This window comes from Phalaenopsis equestris, unplaced genomic scaffold (genome assembly GCF_001263595.1).
Source record: "Phalaenopsis equestris unplaced genomic scaffold, ASM126359v1 Scaffold000765, whole genome shotgun sequence".
Taxonomy (NCBI): domain Eukaryota; kingdom Viridiplantae; phylum Streptophyta; class Magnoliopsida; order Asparagales; family Orchidaceae; genus Phalaenopsis; species Phalaenopsis equestris.
The window spans coordinates 541,199-566,704 of NW_018165205.1; the positions used below are offsets into that span (position 1 = coordinate 541,199).

The window sequence follows — 25,506 nt, forward strand, 5'->3', positions numbered from 1 at the left end:
TTTTATATATATATATATATATATCAGTTTGATTTCATATGTTTAGAAAAATATGAAATCAAACTGATCTCATATCTTTCAAAGTTTAAATGAAAGAGCACTATACCTCAAACCCTATATCTATTCCGAAAGATAAACACAAGACTCGAGGATGAGGCTCGATCAAATAAACTAGGAAATATATAACATCCGTTTAGCCTGCGAAACCATTTTATTTGTCGACAAGTCTTCCTATTTAATACAAAAAATTAAATAGGGTTTATATTAAGCTGGTTTTGAAAAGCTTCCTATAAGAGCAATCCCATATAGTTAATTACATTTTAGATAACCGAAGCCACCTAAGAAAACTCTCGATAAAAATTAAGAAATATTATCTTCAAAGAGGTCAAATGGATGAGACTTTTCAACAAGATCGGACAAATAGGAGTGAAAGGGGAAAGACTCAAATTTAGAACATTTAATGTGGAATATAAAAGAGGAAGAACTAGGGGATGTCATAGATCCGGAGGAGAACCTCAGTGACTTCCCAGGCTACCCTATAGTTTGTCTTCAATTTTGGAGAGAGATTATTTAAAATTTTCATCCTGCAAATTTTGTTTGTTTAGGGCTTACATTTATGTGAAATGATCACATAAATAGCATCACATAAATAGCCTGAAAGTTGGGAGGATTTAGGTCGCGACGGACGACAACCTCGGAAAGATGAGTTAAGGTTTATATTGTGTAGCAGAGCTATACAAAAGCCTAAAGATGAGGTAAGGATTTATGTTGTATAAGCAGACAACCTCAAAACTCTATTGTTTATTTTTTAATTCTAGAAGAAGATATGATGTTGTAGATCCTCTTGTTGTTGAAGATGGTCGTGCGTCGTGCTGCCCACGGTGCTGCCCACGATGCTAGCTCTAAGCTCCTCGTTGTGACAAGTTTAAGTTTTCAAATATGTCAGGTTATAATGTTAAATCATATGTCCCTATTGTTATAGTTCTTTAAATATTATGGGGCATATTAAAATTGATTAGAGCGACACCGGTTAGGATTCTACTGTTCCCTAGTTCCGGTACCACTATTTTCTTTTGGATTCACTTATTCCAAATGAATTTACTAAACTCAACCCAATGAGTTTCATACTTTCATTTAGACTGTGGGAAGTTTCGTTAGCAACCGTAGGTTACCTCCTCCGAGAGATTCTCGATCATCCAATAGAGACATCTTAATTTAGTTGCAATTGTTATTTTTAATGTTTGTGATTAAATTTTGAGTTATCTTATATTTTGAATGTTGTGGTGGTGAATTTTATCTTGGTTAATTTTAGTTTTGGTTTTGCGGCTATCCTAGCAATTTTGGTTTTCATGCAGGCTGACGGCATGGTAACATCGTCGTTTAACATTCAAATTTGAAATAAAAAGTTTATAAAGGTAAATGCATTAATTTAAAAGCATACATGTCGATCGTATTTGGCGAGTCTTCTAGTTCCACCACCTGAAATGTCAATACTTGCAAGGCATGTATATAATTTTACAAGGAGTTTAAATTGCAGGAGTAGATGAAGGTTTAGCTACCAAACCCCAAGTTATGACTTTATTGAATCTTAGAAGATCCTAGTGGATGGTTTTAGAACAAAATATGACAAGTTCAATTTGCCCTTCATAATGTCCAATAGATTTCAAAATGCTCGAGGCATGACCCCGGTCCATTTTGAAGATCTCTTGAAATATTCCGAGTTCATTTTGTACTTATCATATTTTTTCATTAATCATCCAAGGTTGGAGTGTGACTACCCCGTTGCTCAGTGACACTTGACAATTTAATTATCTCTAGGATATGATACTCGATTAATCAATTGATATTTTGTTTAAGAGTTATGTAAGTGGGTGCCCCTAAGGCAAGTCTAGGTTATTTAAGATTGTGGTTCCCACAATTAATGTCAGGCTTATAGTGTTTAAAGATGTTAATCACCAATCATATTATCTTCAAAATCCGATCAATTGAGTTTAGACATTGAGTCTAGGTCACTATTAAGCCTTTAACAATCATGATAGATGAAATGGTGATCATCAAGGTTTTGATTTAAGTGGTATGTATTCTTGTTGAAAGGTCATGTCATCATCAATCTTAGGCTCAAGAAAAGTAAATTATCATCTTTCTAGCTTAAGCCCATCACTTAAGAATCGTTTGATCTTAATTGACTTCTAAGTCTTGAAGATTAAGAGGATTATGATTTTGTTGATGTTGTACAAAGGTGGTGAGTGAGTTTCTACCTTTTAATCTCATTGTATTTCAATCATCCAAACATATTTATTAAGATCAAAATTACCCATTTTCCTTTGGTTAATCTCATTTTCCCTTGGTTAATCCTAAATTTTTTATTAAGGCACCAAAATTTAGAACGACTATTTTGCCCTTGGGGCACTTTATCTCATAACTCATTAAACACAACTCAAATGACTTTGAGGGTTTAGAGTGTCATATCCGTGAGGTGATTATAATGTTAGAGGACAATATGTGGACTCCCCAAAATTTAATTTAATTTAAATATTTATTTAAATTTAGAAAATAGGATTTTCTTAGAAATTATTTTGTTTGGCTTTCAAAGATAAAGTTTTAGTTTATGAGAAAATTATTAGGAGTTTCCCTAAGGTTCCAAGCACCCTCTTCTTTGGCATTAGAGAGGTCAATTTAAATCCATGGCTGCCTGGTGGAGCTCAGGGCTGGGAGTTGGGCGCTAAAGCTTGATGAGGTGGAGGGAAGAAAAGGCTTTGATGGCCAATGGGACTTAGCCAGCTCAGGGAATTTTAATTTTGGGTTTTGGCCACTTGGGGCTCCCTTGGGCTGGCTGTTTCCGACGGCTGAGGTGGTGGTTGGGCAGATTCAGGTCACTTTTGGGCTCAAGGAGGCCAGGGGGTTGCTAATGATGGTTAACTCCTAAGGGTAAGTGATGATGGCCAAGATATTTGAGTTTAGGCCAAGAATGGGGTGAAATCCATTAAATCAAGGGACCATTGATCCATAGATTATCTTGGCTATTTTAGGTGGGTTTAGCCTGGTCCATAGGGTGTACTTGGTGGCTTTGGTGTCATCAATTTGGTGTCTTAGGCATGACTAGTCAAATTTTGTGTATGGGTTCAATTTGGGTTAAAATGACTATAAGTTGGGTTTGGGTTAGGCTAACCATGACATTGAGCTCAATTAATTAATTAAATTGGTGTAAATGATTGTCACAAGAGGTTTGGAAAAGATTTGGAGTGATTTTGAATTGGTTTGGAGGTTCAATTAGAGGGATTTTAGACATTTGGTCAATTTGGGGGTGTTGGGTTAGACTTGGGTTTAGGTTGGGCTAAGGCTGATTTAAGTCCAAATTGATGATTGAAAATGATCTATAGGAATGTCATGAAGAGTTTTCAACATCAATTGAGTGCCAATTTTGGGGTCAGGGGATACAATTTGGTGGAATTTGGAGACATAGCCAATTTGGGGCAAATTTGGGGATTTTGAATGTAGGTTGAAATTGAGTAAAATTGAGGCTTCATCATGGCCAATTGAAGATCCAATTTGATGTTTAAGATTTTTATGAAGATTTTAGGATCCAAATTTGGGAAAATTGAGTAGGCTATGGGGTTCAATTAGGTGTGATTAAATCATAGGGCCAAAATTTGGGATTTTGATTTGGATCAAAATTGAGCTCAAAGCATAGATCAATTAGGCAATTAGGCTTGGATTTGGTTTATAGGCTTGGATTTGGTTTAAATTGATCAAATGAAATATGAATTTGAGTTTAGGATTGAAATTGAGAGGGATTTGTGCCAAATTGATGGACATTTGAGGTGAATTTGGGGAAATTGGTTCTTTAAAGGCATTTGGGGGTTTGGGTCAAAGAGGCCTTTAAAGACAATTTGGGGGTTTTGGTCAAAATGGTCAACTTGGCCAAATTGGGTTCAATTTAAGGGTCTAAATTGGTTTTAGAGACATTTGAAGTGACTTTGGATGTTTTGGAAAAGTTTGGGGTGCCAAGGGTATTTTTGTAATTTTGGCAAATTTGGGGGGTATTTTGATAATTTTGGGTGGTTTTGGGCAATTTGGGTATTTTGAAATGGTTTGAAATAATTTTTGAACAAATTTAGGTTTTTTGGGTGAAATTGAGAATTTTGGTCAAATTTAAGGTTTCAAGGGCATTTAGGTAATTTGGGTGGATCTGGGGCAAAAGGCTAAGTTGGAGATTTTGGTAGAATTTGGGTGTCAACCACCATGTATAAGCTATGGACCAATGAAATCCCTATTTGGGTCCTATATGTACTGGTCCTAGCTAAATCCTAGCCTAGGGTTAGTGGGTATAGGGGACCAACTATATGAGTCTCCCGAAAGATCAAGGGATCAAAGTCAACAAATCTGAGTTTAGGGTTGCAAGTGAATATAGGTGGTAGTGAGTGTAATTGAGTGAACTAGCTCCAAACCAACACCCAGAGTAACCCTATGGTCAAACATTCATATGGGGACTTTCCTTGAGATCATTCATACTGACTCCAGATACTAAGTGCTAGAGGTTAAGATCAATATGTGGAACTTCAAGTTGAGCAAAGAGGTGTTTAGAGTTTCTAATGGTGAGGCTTCCTTTTCTAGTTTTCTAGGAATAATCAACAGGAAAGTCCTATGGCTAGACCATAGGCTACTAAAAAGGAAAAATTAAACCTCAACCAAAAGTGATGTCAGCAACGGACAAGCAGACCGAGAGTCGAAAGGAAGAGCAGCAATCAATAGTGGATCAGATGGGAGCAAGATGGATGGATAAGTGGTGCAGCGAACCGAAGTGTTGGGTGCCTCCATCCCTTCAAAAAATCCTTTATTAGAAGCGGTTCCCTTTCCTCTGCTTGTTCGCATCAAGCGAACGAGATCAACAATAATAGTAACCTCATCATTCATAGTATTCTAAATGACGATTGAGGTATCAAATCAAGAGGTAACAAATTTTGTCCCACTAGTATCGGCCGTTGATGGGAAACAACATTAAAAAGCTGACCCTCTAAAGTAGTGCCTTTTAGTAGATTACTTATCGATGAAGGAAGCTTTAGCTTTTGTTGTTTGGTAGCTAATATTTCTCACACCTCCTTTGCCCATGCAACTTCAACAGTATCTGAAGTCAGCTAGAGATCCCAAGTCATCTCAGCCTTCAACACCTGATTCACGATTCTCTTGGCAGTATACTAGAGTACTGAGAGTTGGTGCCTATCCAACACAGCCCTGACAACGCGCAGGTCCTTTGGAATTGACTTTTTCTTGGCCCTTATTTTGTCTGCCAACCACGTCAAAATTCCTCAGTCGTTGAAACAAGAATCAACCATGAACTGTTTCTTGCAATTCCTTATCTTATTCTCTACTCCAAGTAGTTGGAGTTTCTTCCCAACATAAAACATGAAAAAGCCCTCTTTGTCGACCTTGAATGAATAAAAGTAGATAAATAGATTGATCAACAAGGGGATGACTTCTTGACAGTAAATAATGACAAAAACCATAATGACAGATATGAGGTTTAGAAGGACGTGTACTGGAATAACTCCATACTTATTGAAAACGCTCCGCAAATTGGAGCATAGAAGCAGTTGAAGGTTGTACTTGAACTAATCCTGATAGAAGACCGAGTTTGTGCCAACATTGTTCGTCGGGCGTTCCAACTTCTGCACTTTTTGAAGGACAACGTGTTGTCAAAAATGTACAACCTCTGCATCTTTTTAACATCTCCCATGGGCAGCATCAATGAGTCTACAACATGATATGAGCCGAAGAGAATGAGGGAGTACTTAGGGGTATCATATCACAAAGGAAGAAAACAACTGAAATACGAAGGAAGAAAGAAAAGTTAACAGACTAAGAAAATAAATTTGAAAGAGTAAAGGATGCAAAGCAACCTCGTGCCCTATTTATGGAGTGAGTCTGGAAATCAAGGTGTCTCTTAATGATAAGTGACACACCAAATCTCATTTCATATTCAATTAAATACTATTTTATTGCAAATAATATGATTAAGGCTACAAAGGAAAAAAATTATAGAGGGGCCTTCCATTGCTTCTGCCGAGGCATACCCACGCTAAAGCATCCTTTAAAAAACTAGCTCTCCACCTAGCCTCATGTTGTCCATCCAGTTGAAAACTTGATTGAAATTACACAAAATATTCGACTCATAGATGGGCTCTAACTCGTCACGTACGTCACTCAGGCCACCCTGAAGTGCTGCAACCTCTGTCGCGAACCACACAATGTCGGTTGACCTGCATTAAAGTTCCGTGAACTCTACCTCCAGCAGCTCACATCGAACCAACCACTCTGGCGCAGGCGCATTAGCAGGTCTCCAGTTTCTTTCACCTAGGGACTGGTCATTTCCACCATTCGTTGCTTCATTGAATTGGAGGAAAGTTGTAGGCTCTCAAAATGCTTCAGTGAGAGCTGCTGAAGGGGTCTAACGATCTTGATAAAACCTGACCAGTCGATAGATAAGGTGCAGCGATCGATCCCAGAGGTACAACGATTAACCCAAGGAGTGCAGCCGTAGTTGTTTGGGGGGAGGGGGGGATCAACAATGTTCTTCGATGGCTAGCTGCCAGTGCAATCCTCCAGAGCAATCAAATCATCTACATTAAAAATGAGGTCAAAGGATTATTAAAAAATTGTTGAAGGAAATAATTTTCACATACCAACAAATTGGTTCATTTCTGAAATAGTTATGGAGAGTTCTTTCGCTCTGTAAGCCGGTGCACCTCCATCCTTACTTTGAAAATGGGGTGTGGGAGGATCGATGATCGAATTTTCATTCAACATTTCCTGACCACCCTCACTTCCCTCTACGGGAGGAGCAGCTTGCTCACTTTCCTCAGTTGCCCCACCAACACTTAGACTAGAAGTCAAATGGAGGTCCATCGCCAATGTTTTCTTCAAAAGATGAGTGTTGGGGCCAACCGAAGAGGCGACTAGGTCGACCGGCTTAGGTTCAGGTGTCTTTTGCTTTTATTTCCTTATAACCATTTTCTTTTTGTTCTCCACCGTGGAAGCTATAGGAAGTTGAAAGCTTCCCAAGGCTAGTAGGCGAACGTCCATATCTTGCATGTACAAATCTTCGGCCATGGCATCGATCGAAAGGTCTAAAGAGCAGATAAGGGAATAAAGGGCACAAAGTCTCAAGCCCTATTAATAGAATCCGTTGGGCAAAAAAAAACAAGGGAGGATTGATTATTAAATTAGTTTCTCTGATTTTTGTACCATTTGGCGTCTAATAATTTTCTTGTCCTTATCGTAACTATTGCCATCAAGAATAAGAAAAATTTGGGAACTAATATGTATACTAAAAAAATGCCAGCATGAATCTCAAGAAGATCAAATGATTAAGAATAGAGACGTATAGATGAAGCTTCAAACTACATAATTGAAATTTTACAAGCAAACAACCTATCGCCTTTAGGGCGGAATCGACCGACATAGAGTTTCGATCAATGAAATTTTCTGGCCAACATGTCCGCCGAATGAGAGAGCACAAGCACGTGAAAGCACGCTTCTGTCAAATTATCGTATATCGCTGAGAAACATTTGGTCGGTCGATAGAGTCAACCAACTCGAACATTAGACAGTTGGCATAGTCGGTCGACTCACAAATCAGATAGTCTACTGACATCAAATATATAGTTGCATTACAATGTAATTTTTTACTCAACAAACATGTTGGTTTAATGCTTTGGACAATTAGAGTAGCCGTTCTTTCCTTTCTGTATAACTATATTTTGAGACCTCTATAAATAGAAGGTTATGACAGCAATAAAAGGAAACTTCTTCTTTTTGGATCCTCACACGAGGGAATTCTCTGACATTCTTAACTTCTCTCACACAGTCTCTCTTTTTCATCCCTTCACAAACTCTAACTCTCTATGCGTGTTTTCGAGAAGGTAATTCAGAATATATCTATGTCTATGTAAGCATTATGGGTGGCTGGATGCTCGTATAATAGCCTCTAGCCATTCCTTTATATATATATATATATATATATATCATTTTATCTCTATCTGAAAATATTTAATCAACTTCTTAAAAATTAAATAACAATATCTTTTATGTGATAGAAAAAAAATTGTCTAGTTTAAATATAGAAAGTAAATACCACCCAATTCTTATATATTTAGGTATTAAACACTCATATTTTATTTTTTACATTTATACCCTGTAAAATTATTATATCATATAAAAGTATAATTATTTAAACTTTTTTAAAAAAAATTGCCATATATAAAAAATGAAGTTAAGGTGTTAGACATGTAAATAGATATAAATTAAGTGGGATGTACATAAATCTTCTAAAAATTTGGGAAAATTTATATACACACCAATCAATTCCAATTTTTTTTACATGTCTAACACTGTATTTCATTTTTAAAAGTTGAAATAATGATATTTTTTATTTTATATTAAAGATTTGGACAGTAAAAGTTTCAAAAGAAAAGTTTAATTATAAAATATGTAAATACATATGAATTCGATGATATATAAATGCCCATTTATTTTCGTAGTACCCCATTCACATCTATTTACATATTTTAAATCTGAACGATCATATTTATATATATAGTATTTAATTTTTTATTATCATATAAAAATAATAATATTTTTATTTTTTTAAAATGAAATATAATTTTATTATATAGCTTTAATTCATACTTAACAACTGTGCGCGACACGTATGTAAATTTCCAAAGTTAGTTTTTTTGTGCAGATCGAAGGTGAGACCGGCACCCCGATGCCCTAGATCTCTTTCTACAAACGTGAGGGAGATCGGAATAGCAGAGGAGTTTAAGCATGGCGGAAGCACGGAGGAGGCACTCCTTCGAAGAAGGGCCGCCTAGTCCCGTTAAGCATCCCTCCACCTCCACTTCCTCCTCCGGCAGCGGCAATCCACAAACCCTCGACGGCTCCTTCCTTCTCCAGCTTCTTCAGAAGACGCCTCAAGCAGCGTCATCCTCTTCCTCACACCTTATTCTTCCCCACGAAGCTCTTCCTCCTTATCAGGACCCCGCCGTCGCTGCAGTAGTTCCTGGATTTTCCTTCCTTCCTCATAGCTTATTGGCCCATTCCCAGCCCGCGAGTTTTTCCCCGACCTCCTGGGCACCCCCGGGCTTTACTCCTCCTGATGTCAGGAATCCCAATTTTTCGGGAGGGCAGCGGTGCTTCCCGATGGACGATGGGAGGTTAGGGTTTACTCCGAGTGAAGTCATTCCACATAGTTCCGCTCTATTGAACAGTAATGTCCGTCAGGGTTGTCCGCGACCGCCTCATGACGGGTTTTTGGCTTCTAATAGTACGGGAAACCTTAGCGGGAAGAAGGTGACTGGTTATCGGGGCCAAGAGGAGATAGCTTCTATTAGACCTCCCCCTGGATTTGGGAAAGCCGGCTTTGACGGTTTGGCTAAATTTAATAGCAAAATGGAAGGTGTTTCCCGTAGTCAAATTGGTTCTGCTGGGTCTAACCGGCAATGGAGACCACATGGTCGTCCTGAGTGGAGGCCTGATTACAATGAGGAAGGCAGGAGTGCAGCAGCATTTAAAATGTTGCAGAGATTGGAATCTCAAAAAGAGAGGACAGGGAGACAAGATGAGAAGCAAAGGGACGGTAGGATCTTGGATAATGATGCACGGCATAGAAGATTGCCAAATGGATATAGTGTTTATAGAGAAAAGCATTCTCACTCTTATTACCCTGGTCCTATTCTGAACAACTGTGATTTCATGGGAGAGAAATCTAGTGGAGATTTTGATAAAGATTTGATGGATAATGAAATCGATGAACAAAGCTTTCAGATTTTGGAACAATTAGATCATGTTGAAATTGGACAAATTTCTTCTAAACATGAGGCTTCCAATGAAGATGATTTGCTAGGAGAACAGCTTACAGCAGATCGTAGTGACCAACAGCCATCCGGAGAGGCAAAAGAGAAGAGAAATTTGCGGGGTAAGGTAATCAAATTTCACTAACCTTTTCTTTATCTCGTGCTTGTTGCTATGTTCATTTGCATGGTTACTTGATAATGCAATTGTTTGCTTTGTTGGCATTTTGGTTTTTAGCATTTTTGTTTAGGCATTTTGGATTCATGTTTTTTTAGCAATACGTGGTAAGTTTTTGTTTTGTTTACATGGTTGCAACTATTAAATGCCAATGTACCATAAATTTTGATTTTTGGTATCCTAACTGCTAAAAGGAAAAAACACACTCATACACACAATAAACAAAATGAAGAATCACTATTTACCATTCTATAGGTTTGTTGAAAAGTTTGTCTTTTTTTTTGGCATAAAATTTGGAGCTTGGGGTCTTGTTTTTCATTATAGGAGACAAATTGGGTTCATGGGTCGGGTTCGCTGACTTGAAATTGACCTGACTCGAAACTACGACCATAAACCAACCAAAATATTAAATAGGTTAGAAATTTCAACCCGAATAAAACCCATCTTCAACTCATTGACTAGAACTCGACCCGTGTAAACCGTTTAACATAAGTCATAACAACTGTTTGGGTTAATTTAGGATCAACTATAGGCCAATTTTGGGTTCCTGGGGGTTGATTTTGAGTCAATTTCGGGCTAGCAAGTTTGTTTCAAGTCAATTTAGGGTTGACGTGTCAACCTGAATCCGACCCAAAATATTAAAGAGATTAGGATTTCTAACATGAACCCATCCTGAAAATTATTTGGGTCAACTCGAAGCTAGATTTTTTGAGCTGAGTTCAAGTTGAGTTGACATGTCTAGCCAATTTTTGACACATACTATTCATAATTTAGCTTGCCTCCTTCAAAATTATGAATGGAACCTTTGGGAAACTTCCATATGAGATTTATAGATGAATTTTATATGAAAAATTGAATGAATGCTATCTTATAAATTATACTACTCAAATCTCCGCCAGAAAAACTGATAAACTACTTTAGCATTTGGATAATACTTCCATGTCAATAATATGTTGCAATTTCAAGTCATGGGGTGAATCAGGAAGCTCCTTTATCCATTTCTTCTTCGCGAGCAGTTGAGTTTCTTTACCTCGTGAGCTCCCTCTTGAAGAAAAGGCTTTTTTTCTATTTCCTCTTTGGGAATTGAGGACACGTCAATGGCATATTCATTGTCACCCTTATACTAACCTTGTGATGTTAATTTAATGAATCTTTCTCAATTTATTTTTATTTAGCATTGACTATGGTGTTAATTATTTTTGTGAAAATTAGTTCACGTGTAACTATTTTACCTCATGCCTAACACAACTTTTGTATTATTTTCAAACTTATTAGGTCCATCTACCTTGTTTGTGCATTATAAGTACCTCATGTTGTAAATGCTGAAAGCACTAGAAACATATTTTATATAAGATTTTAACTTCAATGAATGTTGCTCTTCTACCATTCTAATGTAATTTTTTAATATTCCAACCTTCAAAGTTTTACTATATTTATATTTAGAGGTGTCAATTCGGTTTCACAAGTCATGTTCGAGTCCAATATGAAAATGGCTTGTCAGAGATATGGTTAACTTGAGCTTGACCCATGTAATAAGTATGTTAAAATTTTAACTTGGGCCACACCCAACTTGACAAAACCCGAACACAACTTGAAGTGGTGTGGTAAATATTTAAGTCTTGGTGGACTAGTGTCAGCTATAACCAAAATCGATGTGATACATGTTTTGGTTGTGAAAACTGAGTAAGAATAAAAAAAATAACTTAATATGATTATTTATTAAAAAATATAATTAAATCATTATTATTTGTTTGACTTGAACCCGACCTGACATGAATAAATTATTTTTTGAGTCACTTGAGTTGACTTGTATCCGACACGACAGGTTTTTGTCAGGTCTTCTATTGACCCCAATCTATATCTTAAAAATTTCATCTTTTCGCTTAACTTGTCTATGCATGAATTTTGTTTTGCGTTTACTCTGATGTTCATTTTGTTGTTTTTAATTTAGTATATGTGGAAAGTGATAGCCGAAATATTACTATGGAAACTCTATGGTTATAATTCTACCTCAAGATCTCTAAATTGAGATGCTACCTTATTAATTTCCCCGTGAGAACCTTTAAATGATTTGGTTTTTGACAATTATAAGGAAAGATTTGTCAACTTAGATTTGTAAGCTTTGGAAGTTCCCATGGCATGCCCCTTTATTAGGGGTTCAAATACTATCTCAGTTATGATTTTTGGCTTTACATGCGAGAAAAAGAAGAAAATCTCTTTTACCTTTGTAATATGTGGCTTTTGAGATAAACCACATTGTTTTCTATATTTGCTGAAGGAGATTATCATCATCTTGTTGTATGGTAATCTCATTTTTAGAAGTTTTTTGGTCTTTCTTTTTGTTGAGTATGGGCGTATTTGGGAATTGGGAAGGGATGGTTAGTGTTCTTTTAATTAATTTATCATGATTATTGCTTTTATATTCTTTTACTAGACTAGATCATCATGCCTCTATCATATGCCTGGTTGAAGTCAAGTTACATAAATCTTGATGCCTTTTGTGGTGTATTTTCTAGTGTTTAAAATTGAAAATTAGAGAGGTACGTCTGCACAATTGAAAAATCTATCACATCAACACGTACGCCTTGCTTGGATTGCGTGAGGTGTACGCCTCAAAATTGTCGAGACACGCAATAAGGCCCACTTCGCCTAAAAAACGATGAGGTGATTGTCTCGTATTCGATGTAAGTATTTTGTTATTTAAAATTATCTGATGCCAAACCTGTAAACTTTCATCTCCCACATCCTCTTATCTCGCTCTCACAAACCATATGACGCCTCCTATAGCATCAAATGATGCCGCCAAAGTCGTTGCCAGTGCCACCTGATTCTCTTGCCACCAATGTCGCCCGATGCTTCTGCTGCCAACACCACCGTAGCTACCTACCACTCTTTCGTTTGAACCCGTAAGATTATGTCTCCCATCACACTCTCACACACCGAACACCACAACCAACGCAGATATCGACGTTGCCCCTTATCTAAACAAATTTAGGTGTGAGATATGCAAGTGCATTAAACTTGTGTCATGTTTTATGTAAATGCCCCTTAAAATACATCGATCAAAATTTAAGTATTAGATATGCAAAGACATCGGAATTCACTATTGAGTGGTATGTTTTAATCAAAAGTTATCACTTTTTATCGTGCTATGATCTTAATGTGTATTCCTTTTATTTATTTATAAATTATGATGATGCTATTATATATTTTTTACTCGTTTATTTTAACTATACAATTTTCAATTTGCGAGGCTTATGCCTCAGACCGCCTCAAGGCTTATGCCTTGCCTCATGAATGAAAAACATCTCAATACCAAATTGCGTAATTTTAAACATTGGTATTTCCCCTTTATTGTATGTTTTCCTTTTGGAGAAGTCATTTTCAACCTTAGCAACACTTCCAAATTAAGTTATTTACTGTTTTTGTTATAAATACTTGGTTAAAAACTAAATATCTAAGATATATAACTGGAAATTTGAGATAAAGATGCCTAATTGTTTCAGATTTGGAGAACCAAAAATTATTTCTAACATCCAATTCAGTTTTATTGACGTCTTCATGGATGCAACCTAGCAGTGGTTCTGGTTTATGTTGGGCATCATAATCTTTGGGAAATAGAGTAGTGTGGGCTTTGGTTGCAAGAAAAGTTAGCATGATTAGATGAATAATGTCTTCTTTATGCAACTTGCCTTGGTGCCATGGCATAATATTGCAACCTTCAGGGCTAGTAGACATCTACTTACACATTTATTTTTGTAAGCAATAAATACGTTTTAGGGGTCTCTTTCAAGTATACATATGAGTGGTGCTAATCCATTCATGGATTTCTGGGCTCAGTGTCCTCTAATTGAGGAGGAGTCATAGATGACATCCAAGTTTTGCTCTAATATTGAATCAAAGGGGGAATTATATTTTATTTACTTAAGTACATTTGGAAAGAAATATCTAAATGATCTTATGGAGATTGGGTGACTATAATTCTATATCAGGATCTTTAAATTAAAGATGCCATCTCATTTCTACACATGATACTCTTTTAGATGGCTGATATTGACGCTGCAAAAATTGTCTAATAACAAAATTTTGAATGCATCTTTAAGCATAATCCTCATGAGATATTTTCTTAGCTTAGTCTTTAACTTATAACTCAAGATATGTCATCATCTAAATTACCATTCTCTTACATAATGGATTCAAGATGGTTAAACTCATTACTTCTAGATGCCACATGATTTTTAGCTAATATTGATCCATAATTATCAATTTCAAGTTCACCAAGTATCTTATGCATTGGATAAGTTGGATTCTTGCTTGACCTTCACATAAATTTTTTTTTTAACTACAACTGCATGCCCAGAACTTTTTCCTCTCTCTTTTCTTTTTCTATTTATTAATGCACAATTCTAAAGACCACCACATTAATTTACCTGACTTGAAAATGAAAATATTGGTTCCAGCAAATTAAATTTTTGATATCCATTCCAATAGCATTGCATCATAATTCATAACCTCCTCAATTATTTTGGAGAGTGAAGCTATACTAAATAATTGTTGAAACCACACCAATCGGATAAATTATAACCTCAATCTAGAAAATACCTTTCTTGCCCTTCATCTCCAGTATGCCATTATGACAAATAATTAGTAAATGAACAAATGAAATGAAACCATTTGATGAAACATGTATAAAATATATATAAATTTATTCTTGTTGTGATATTTCTAATAAAAATAAGTGTGAAGTCTTTCTTCAAATCGTCAGGATTTGATGGATAAATTTGGCTCTAAGGAATTTACCATTTGATACTTTTTTAAAAAATTGGAAATAAATTCTTAGCATGTTGTAGTGTATCCATGAATCATTACAGTTAGCGTTATCCTGTCAGTGAATAAGATACGCGTGCAATCCATCATTAGTAACAAACAGCATCTCGTCAATTTGGAATGGCTTGATAAAGAAGTTGCATGGAAGTATCTACTATGTAGATTCACAACAAATAGTTGGAAAGAGAGTAGAATTCAAGAAATATATTAGCAGTATGTTTATGAAATATTGTCAAAATAGATATATTGAAAGTTTGTTTTATGCTAGAATTTTTTTTTTGGGTATGTCTAATTTTCTAGGCATTGGGTCCACTCAACCTCACAAACTTAAATAGTCTTGCCTGCCTTGCATTCAACTTCGTAAAAGTCTAATATGGAATCTTTTTCTTAATTCACCATGATCATAACACTGAACTTAAGCCCCACATACTTCTTGTCCATGTAAGTAGAAAGTCTGTAATTATCATACTAGTTAGTTTCATGCAAATATCCTTGTGTAATTCGTGCATATGTTGTGCAATTAATTTGCAAGTGATGTAAGTAATAAAATACTAAAAGATTAATATAAATTTTAAGAATTACTATGAATGACCTGCAAGTAATTTTTGAAAATGAATTTCAAATGAAATTAGAGTAGAAAAATCATACAATTATGATATAACTCTTTGGATAGATGACCACTTTAAAGAAAGTTAATATATGAATATAACTCTCTGGATAGATGACCTCTTTAAAGAAAGTTAATATGACTAGTTTAAATATAAGTTTTGATAAATTAGAATTTAATGAGATAAATATTATTTGAAAATTTAATTTTGTTTTAAGGTGTTTGTTATTAATGAATTCTTGAATATCATGCAACCTACCTTTTTCTGTAAAGTTCTTCCTATGAATTGATATATTAGGAAACTAAGAACTTAAAACAAAGTTTATATCAATTTGATCATCCATTATGAGAGCAATATAGACAAAGAATTCATCTTAGTTTATATTTTAAGATTGCTCATTTGATTGATTAATTACATTATATATGAGTGGTTCATCTTGACATTTACACGGAGACTCTATTTTCATTAAAGACAAAGCATGTGTAGTTTTCAAAATGTGTAATGTTAGAAATATTTTTTGATTGCAACTTTAAAATTGATTATGTAATCCAGTGTGGTATTCATTGGATGGTAATCATTTTTTTTTCGAGTGCATGCTTCATGTTAGACTGTTGATTTATTTTACAGGAAATACTTTGTCAAAGTAATCAAGCATCCTATTAATTTATTTAATAATTACAATCTGCTTTCTAGACCATAACTTATTCAATCCGTTCCAAATTTCATAAATGATTTTTTTTTTTATTGACCTAATAAGAATCCTTTGTTTATTCAACATGATAAAATCGTAGGTACCAATTTGATGTAGGATAGCTCATGGTTAGGGTTTCCTAATACAAATTATGATGTGTAGTATGTTTAATGTAAAGTAAAATTTAGGATTTAGACATCGTTAAGTCAATCCAATAGCTCATTTTCCTTAAGAAGGCAAGCAGTAATTGTCTTTAAACTCAACTAGTAATGAAATGGCTATCCCATTTAAAGATGATTGTAAATATGTAAGAATTTCTGTAAGAATTGGAAACTAATATAGTCAGCTAGCAAACAAATTAAATTTCATAAAATTAAATATTGGATCTCTCACTTTGTAACCATAAATCAAGGGCACTAAACTTGCCAGTAATAAATTATCAAGTGAAATAGACGATAAATGAAATCACCGAAGTAGAGAAAATAAGGCTTCACTCCGGTACAAAGAGACAGACGACTTCTCTTGGAATTAGACAAGCTTACTTTTATTTTTCTGGAAGGATTGACATATTCAACTCGCACTCTTAAAATTGAAAACAATAATAAGTATTGTTTTTTCAAGATCAAATAGTTGTCAATTATATACCTAATAATGATTACTTATAGATGCATCTTAATCCAGGCTAGTAAAATGTTGAGGCTTAATCAATATCAATTTCCTGTTTAAATTAGTCCCTGATCATTTAAAATTCTCCCCACAACAGCCAAACACCCGTCTGTATGTCAACACCCCCGTTCACAAGCAGTAAAACTGCAAATCCAATCCATGCCAGCAGCTCTACACCAGACCTCACTAGTTGCTGCAAACACCCTCTTGCGAAAAAAAAAAATGTAAATGCATATTTTATTAGGCTGGTTTTAAGATGGATTGCTGCCCAACCTTCGTAGAGATACCCACAGATATTTTACATCCACCCTCCATCTCATTTCTTGTTATTAAAAAAATGACGAAGACATAAAAGTCGTCATCATTATTATTAATGGAAGTAAAAGTGCTTGTAAGTTGGGGAAAAAGATTGTTGGAAGCAGTTGGCATGCAGTCTTCTCATAATCAAATTAGGAAGTGGGGGACATTGGGTGAAGTAGGTATTATGAGCTGAATGCAGGAAAGCCATTTCAGTTTATTCACATTGATTATTGAGGATTTTGAGATGTTTTTCAGGCTTTCATTATTATAAAAGCTTTCTGGGGAAAGTTTAATATGCAAGTTCTCATTTTTTTAACTGTAAGCACTTTTGAATGTTTCAGCCAACCGTTTGTTGTCCTTGCGTTAGTTGAAGTTAAATTACCATATGCAGCTAGTTCACTTTTGTTTGTTCAAACAATGCTGTACCAACTATCTGGTCTAGATTTGTCTTCTTCCTCTTGTATGGGTTTTTAACATGAGAAATGGTATGTAAGTTTTAGTATTTGTTTATTATTTTGCTGTTGTGGATTTTGCGTATGTTGAAGTTTTGAAGGCAAGTTGATGCGCCATGGAAAGCATTTGAAGGCAGGTCATCTTCATGTTTATGATAGATAATTCGATCGGATGCTAGTCTCACTAAATTATATTGTAGGAATTTGGAAATATTTTATGCATTATCGAGTGTAGATTCATTTTTTAGGATCTATTATGTGAATTTTGGTAGACCTAATATATTTTTGCCCGGTTTTTAAGCATGGAATCTTTAGTTTAGTTTCACTTTTGAAATCTTCATTTTCCATTACTAACTCAGGGTTGCACTAATTAATATTTTTTATCTTTATTTTTCAACATCAATTATTTTTGGTTGTCTATTGTTCAACATGGAAGTAAATTGTTTTTAGATATATTTTTACTTACAATTGAATGTATGCGATTTTATTCATGATTTAAATTTGATTTATTTAGCAGGATGCCAGGAAGGATTTCTTTAGAGGTTATAGTGTATCGAGCCAACGAATCAGGATCCGAAAAAGAGAATTACAGAGACGCCCTGACTTGGACAGTTTTGGACCTCATTTCCTTTCTATTTTTAAGTCTCTTTTACCCTCAGAGGTTGAAATAATTAAGCAAGAACAGTTGTTACTCTTGCTGAGGAAGTTGGTAAAGAAAGAATGGCCGGATGCTGAACTCCATGTCTATGGTTCATGTGCTAATTCGTTTGGGGTTTCAAATAGTGACATTGATGTTTGTCTCGCAATAAAGGATCACGAGATAAGCAAGCTTGATATTCTATTGAAGTTGGCTGATATTTTAAAGTCTAGTAATCTCCAAAACGTTCAGGTAGGTAAGATTTGCGTTCTTTCATCTTTGATTTCTATATGATTGCTTGTTTTTGTTGGTTCTAGGAAAACTTATTTCTTCTTTGAGGAAGCTTCTTTGATATTCCTTTCAAATTTTCTCATTGTCCGCTTTTTAAATCTCACTCACTCTCACAATAGGCTTGTGGCCTGTTATTGATGAATTTGTTTGTTTGTTCTCAGATTTGTTTTCTCCAATCTCTCACGTATGATGTCTTGCTTTTAAAAATTCAACCATTGTTTCATTTGTTTTTTATTTTTCAGTATCTTGAATTTGTGTCATCTCTATTATTTTGTCTTCTCAAGTGTTATGTGGTGAACTTTCCAATGATTGATTTTTATCATTTGCACATAGCATTGCTTTCAATTTTGGTTTTTCCCCAATAATTGTAACGCACTGTTTAATTTAGATCCAAGACATAGTTAATTGCATCTAACTTTTTGTGGGTCAGAACTTACCTTAGAAGGAACATGGGAGTGCCTATTGAAGTTCCGAGTATATCCCTTTTTTTGGACGGTTCTAGGAACATCAGCCGTGAAAACATTGAAAATTCATGCATACTTTTGTTTTTAGAATTAAAGCTTTGAATTGAAGACATGCACGGGATATGAGGATAGACTTGGTACACCTTGAAAAAAATTGTTAAATAACTACAATACATAATTGAAATGCTAAGATTTAGGACTACAAATCTTTTAGCCATAAGAGCATATCTCTAACTCATAAACATATATATATATATATACATATTTGCATATACATTTACACCTGTGCGTGTATGTACATATAATATTAAAATTTCTTTATATAATGAGTGACCTTCAAATGCACGTCATAATACATCCATATGGACATTTATTTATATTAATAATAAAATAAACATCCAAGGATGCTTGTGGACGGAGAAAACTTATCCTGAATGCTTATTATACCCGTGAGTTGGCAAAAAATGAGGTTTCAATTTTAGCAAGGGCGTATATCAAATTATAGATGGCAAAATTCTTATAAGTTGGCTAATATATGATGATCGATCATTCTACCCTGAAACTTATTTGTATCATTTTGGAACTTGGAAGGTTATCTGATCTGATACGGCTAATTATTGTTTATTTAAAATTTAAATGGGATGCACCATAATTGGCATCCAACATGGTATTCTGGTGTTTCCTAGAATATATTAGTGTCCTTCTATGCAGGGCATGAATAAAATATCTATTTAGAAGTTGCTTTTGGTTTGGAGACATCTAGCTTCTTTTCTTGCTTCATTGTCAGTTTATCACGGTTGCTTATTTTATTGTTTAATGAGGTTTTCATTTATATTTCGAGATATATGTTTATTGGCCTTGATATCCCATTACATGCTTTAATTAATACTTCATTTTGTCAAAGTTGGTTTATTTATTTTACATTTTGCACTATGGTGATCTTTTTCCATACTTTTTAACAGTTTACTCTGATTTCTTACACGATTTGTTGGATGATAATAGGCACTTACCCGTGCTAGGGTTCCTATTGTAAAGATGATGGATCCTGCAACGGGAATTTCTTGTGATATCTGTGTAAACAATCTTCTAGCTGTTGTCAACACCAAGCTTCTTAAGGATTATGCTCAAATTGATCAGAGATTAAGGCAGTTAGCATTTGTTGTGAAACATTGGGCCAAGTCTCGTCGGGTGAATGAAACATATCAAGGAACCCTTTCTAGCTATGCGTGAGTTGCAGCAGAATTATACTTACTGTTCATCTGAGTTATTTGTGCATTGGAAACGGTTTCTGTAAATACTAAAAAGAAGAAAAAACTTTTACAGCTATGTGTTGATGTGCATCCATTTCTTACAAACACGGAAACCGGCTATTCTTCCTTGTTTGCAGGTGTGAGATTCTCCTCTAAATGTTCTCTTCCTGTGTGTGTTTTAAATAAAGTCATGTTGCTCTAATTTAGCTGTCATTGCTTGTTATTGAACTGTTTTTAATCAGAAAGAGAAGAAAATTTTAATATATTAGCTTTCAGTGTGGTTTTTATTGATGATTTTATTATGGGTGTACCTGCATAGTATGAAGGTACTCGGTGTAAACCTGAATCTGTCTTTTAGTAGTTTTTATGGGATTTTGATGCAAGAAGTTTCAGGATTAATTGTCTTCTATGAGAACTGGAGAGAACTATTCAATTTGGATGAACTTTGTAATGTCCTTAGCAATTTGGCTGAGCCTAGATTGGATTAATGTTGATCTAACCACTTCATCTGAAGCTCCAATTCTATCTTCATTCTATGAGGCACATATTAGAACTTCATCTTTCAATCCTTTTTGGAATTTCCTACAACATGCTCATTAGAAATTTAATCTCGCTTGTTATTTGCATCATCTGAACCCCAGTAGTTGTTTCAGATATTCTGTATAAGCTTTCTTTGCACGTGCATACAAAGTGATGTGGCCATCTAGCTGTTTAAGGTTTTCATTTTGCAGCACAAGAATCTGAAATCACCTCTAAGATTTAAGGGTGTGGGGAAAAAAAGAAAAAGAAAAAAAAAATCCAAAAATCTGAACAAATTGGCTAAGGGTTAGTTTGGGGCAGCAACAACTTATTGATAAGCTGCGCGCAACAACTATGATAGGAAGCTACTGCAGATAAGATGACTTTCTGTTTGTTTTTTGTAATTTGAAAACAACTGTGCTGCAACTGTTTCTGGATAAATGATAATTCTGCTCATGTATTGTAACGCTCTTTGCAACAAAACTATTTATACCAAGCAAATATCCAGTGCAGAACACTTCAAAATAAAGATAGACGTCTCACTAAACAGTGAGTAGTATGACTATCAAAATTAAGAAAATGACTATTAAAATATCAATTAATAATATGATAACATTTTTTTAAAATGCAGACGGTGTACATCGCTAGATAAGTCGTTCTCCAAGGACACTCTCCACGCCCTATCATTCTCGCCGGTGGAATCTTTCAGCTCATTTGCCCGCCTAAAATAGTCAGAGTTTTTTGTGATTTTTTTGGGAACCTATAAAACTGTCTTTCGTAGCTATGTGACTGACGTGAAGCATGGAACATTGTAGTCCGCAGTAGCAGTGCAGTCCTCTGGAATTATCGCAAATCCTCGAGCTCATCTTTCCTGAAGGTAAACACGTATAACACTTGTAAAACTAATAACAAAAATAATTAATTAAAGTTTTATGCAGCTGTGAGGTCTCAGAGAATTCAATATATAAACCAACGAATTTGTTACTACAAGAAGACAACGAACATTATAAAAAAGGGGTTTTTGGTTCTCTTTAACCCACATAATACCGAACTCGTTTGTGTCAGATATGTATATCACAAAAAAAAGTCATCCAGAAGAACCTAAAAAATCATAGCACTGAAAAAAGAAAGGAACCTGGTTTTCTTTATTAGGATTTCACATGTGACACCAACCAATAGCGACATACAGGTCATCCATAAGAAAAAAAAATCAAATGAAAATACTCAATATTTTGGTCAAACGTCTCGTCATAGATCTCCAAACCCACAAAAAAGGACATGCAATATTTAGGATACATATATTCCCATGGTTGCCTCATCGGTCATCCAAGCAGGAGAAAATACATGCAAAAAGGAAAAGGACATGTTACTTGCATAAAAACTGATACAATAAATATCAAATGCCTAAGAAACATAAATATACATGACTTATATAAAATACAGATACAATAAATAGTGAAGGTTTTCAACAACTATTATAATTAATAAATTTAAAAACTAACTTTCCCTCCAATGACACTTTAACTATAAAATCTGAAATTCGTTCCCTCAATTCTGTTATCTCACCTTCTTCATGTTGAGTGTTTGTCTCGAGCATATTATTTTTGACATATGACAAGTTTTTCAATTTGTGACAGGAACTGTCCAATACAATATTCATACGCGTCAGGAGAGACCTTTGAATGATGCTCAACTGCCTTATAGAAATCAATGTCGTTGAGGGAATGATGTCGAATATAATGTAAAGAGTATCGTAACAATCACAATCTGCACCTGTTTAGAAACGAATAAGTTGACATATCACGAAGTATAACCCATTTCTTTTTTCAAACTCCAAATTTCCTCTCAACGACACCGTGTAAATGAGAGTATTTTTTGTTGATCATTTCTCTCATGCCCCGCGTGACATTGCTGACTCTTTCAAAGTCAGGTATGTGATATCTCGTATTAAGATAGAGCTTCAGACACCCTCGTTGCAACAAATACCCACCATCAACCAAATAATATTTACCTAATGTGAATAGAATGATTAGTGTTGAAGTAAAAAAAAAAGCGACTGTCATGTGCACTGTCCTCCCAACCTACCATAATAAAACACATATTGAAATCACATGCAACTGTGATATTCTGCGTTGGTGATTCACAAGGTCGATGAATGTGATATTCTCATTATTTGGAACAAGTGCATCCACGTGTGTTCCATCGATTGTTCCGATACAATTCTAAAAAGATAAACAAAGGTAACTTAATTACTATATTCATTTGAAAATTGAATGTAATAAAGAAGAGGAATTATCTAAAAATATGCCATCGTGCATCGTAGGAAATCTCTGGGAGATCCGTTTGAATGTAGGATCTGTTGACTTTATGACTTATGATGAATTACTGGGAAATTTCTACAAATTATATTGGAAGAGTGTTGAAATAGCTCTAAAATTCCTAACATTAATTCATTATGTGATAATATGTAGAGGGTTATTGTTAACACCTCTCGTGAAGTCATTTTGGTGGAGTCATGAAGTCAATGATTTCTGTGTAGTTCCCCCAACAGATCAATGAATACCGCATGTGTCATGCGGAATATATTGCTAAACTTCGTTGGATGACCTGCAAGCAACTCCCTAACTCATTTGTCACCAATGTACGAGAATGTCATGTAAAAATAGCATTTTATGTACGAATTATAATACTCAAAACACACTGCAGCTGCAACTCTCCTTCCGTTTCTTTCTCTATTTGTATCCATGTAATTCGGTGTTAAAGTAGCTAACACATAAACATCAACTAATTAGTTACAATCATATATTGTTATGAACAAAATCAACTTCAAAATAAAATTAGAGGTCAATAGAAAACATAACGATGAAAAATAAAATTGCAAATCAAATTTAACATCGTCTGAATGAAAAAGTAAATAACCAAAAGCAAATAAAAATGTCTATTGCAACAAGAAATGTAAATTGTCTCACAAGAAAAAAAACCAGGTGTCCCTCAAGTGTCACTTTTCACATGAAATAACGTAAATAATGAACCCTACTGTTAGGGGTTATCGTCATGAAAAACTCTCTTCGGGTTGGATCTTAAAGCAACTTCGTAGAGAGCAGATACAACACGTCTTCATAAATTTTTGTAGTTGCCGCCATAATACACATGACCTGTTGAACGCTTTTACTGGATAATGGATTCAACTTCATGGAGGTTCAGGCTAGGGCCTTCATTAGAACCACCTATTTGTTTTGCAGCCAGGTTTTTAGCGATACGAACAAACCCTGTCTCACTAGGTGCACATGCATTATTGCTCGTTGTCACGACACTACCAAACATATGATTTAACTTCTCTTCCAGCTCAGAATCGATGCCATTGTATTTAAATTTTTTCGCAGCTTACACCACATACAAAGTGATAACACATTTTGATGCATTTGAAATAAAAAAATGAAAAATTGATAAAAGCAGTGGATGTTTAAAAAATGATCACCCACAATCTCTCTGCCCACCACTCCTCTGAAATATCAATTGTTCGTTTTATCGGATCTCAACTCAAACATGTGGATCCCCACTTCAATTCTTTCCAGTTTTTTCAATTTTTTTTAAGTTGATCCCATTTATTTTTTTAATTATATCCTATCATACTCTCTGTTGGTACTATTCTTGAAATTTTTAATAATATTTTGTTAGCTCTTCTTGTTGAAATATGTTGTCGACCTATTTTCCTAATTTAACATTTTTCAGGCAAATGCCGCAAAATATTATTTTGGTATCATTATCCCACATTGCAGATGAATCGATCTCTTTGTTCTTAACCATTATACATACTAGCATGAAAAAACAAATCAACATAAATATTTGTTATAAAAAATATTTAACAGAACTCAAAGACAAAATAAGAATGTCACAATAGTATCACCGCTGCCCCTCCAACTATCATCATAACACCTCCACACCACACCACTACACTTGCACATCACACACCACACCACTACCACCACCTCCACACACCACACCACTACCACCACCTCCAAACACCAAGGCATCAGCAAACCAAAATATTTACAATACCACCACCATCACCTCAACTCATCAAAACATCCACAATACCACCACTACCACCTCAACACTCCAACACACCACACACCACACACCAACACATCCACACACCAACAACACAACGACCTCAACCAAAATTCCGACAACAATATCAATCGAATTTCACCCAACAAAATCAAATAACTCGGCCAACATCGCTTGCACATCCATGTTTCCAATTTGCATATGCAAACACCACCACCATCAATTTGCATATTCAAACATTTTATTGTTTTTTCACTTGCATTTCCAACCACCACCTTGTATGTTACAATTCACATATGAAAACACCACCACCAAACGAACCATTGCACATAACCAAAACCATCAATAGGATGCAACATAAAGAAGCAAAATGACTTACCGAGCATATCACATCGAAAACCACCAAACCAAAAAATCAACTTCCACTGAAAAACGGACGAATGCTAAGAGCAGAGAATAAACCACGCAACGAGCCATTGCACATAAGCAATTGCAAAATCAAAATCTACTTAGTAGATAAGGCAATCATTTCTACTCCTTTTTTACTTACATTTCCAACCACCACAATCTATATTACAATTTGTATATGCAAACACCACCGCAAAACCAACCATTACACATAACCAAACCATCAACAAGATGCAGTATAAAGAAGCAAAAATACCTACCAAGCATATCACACAAAAAACCATCAAACTGAAAGG

General features: G+C 35.0%; 1 protein-coding gene and 1 pseudogene across 2 annotated transcripts in view; one reads left to right on the forward strand and one right to left on the reverse strand.

Moving 5' to 3' along the window:
* The window catches only part of LOC110031061, a 32,550-nt pseudogene extending 25,647 nt beyond the window's left edge, over positions 1–6,903 (reverse strand).
* Positions 6,904–8,708: 1,805 nt separating this feature from the next.
* LOC110031055 (UTP:RNA uridylyltransferase 1) overlaps positions 8,709–25,506 on the forward strand; it is a 37,184-nt gene continuing 20,386 nt past the window's right edge. Inside the window, exons 1-4 of one of the 2 annotated variants that reach the window (XM_020734092.1) lie at positions 8,709–9,978; positions 18,085–18,459; positions 19,965–20,188; positions 20,286–20,349. In XM_020734092.1, coding sequence (XP_020589751.1) covers positions 8,824–9,978; positions 18,085–18,459; positions 19,965–20,188; positions 20,286–20,349 — 1,818 coding nt within the window. In that variant the 5' untranslated portion in view covers positions 8,709–8,823. The remainder of the gene's footprint in view (positions 9,979–18,084; positions 18,460–19,964; positions 20,189–20,285; positions 20,350–25,506) is intronic. The other variant, XM_020734093.1, reaches the window with a different exon arrangement.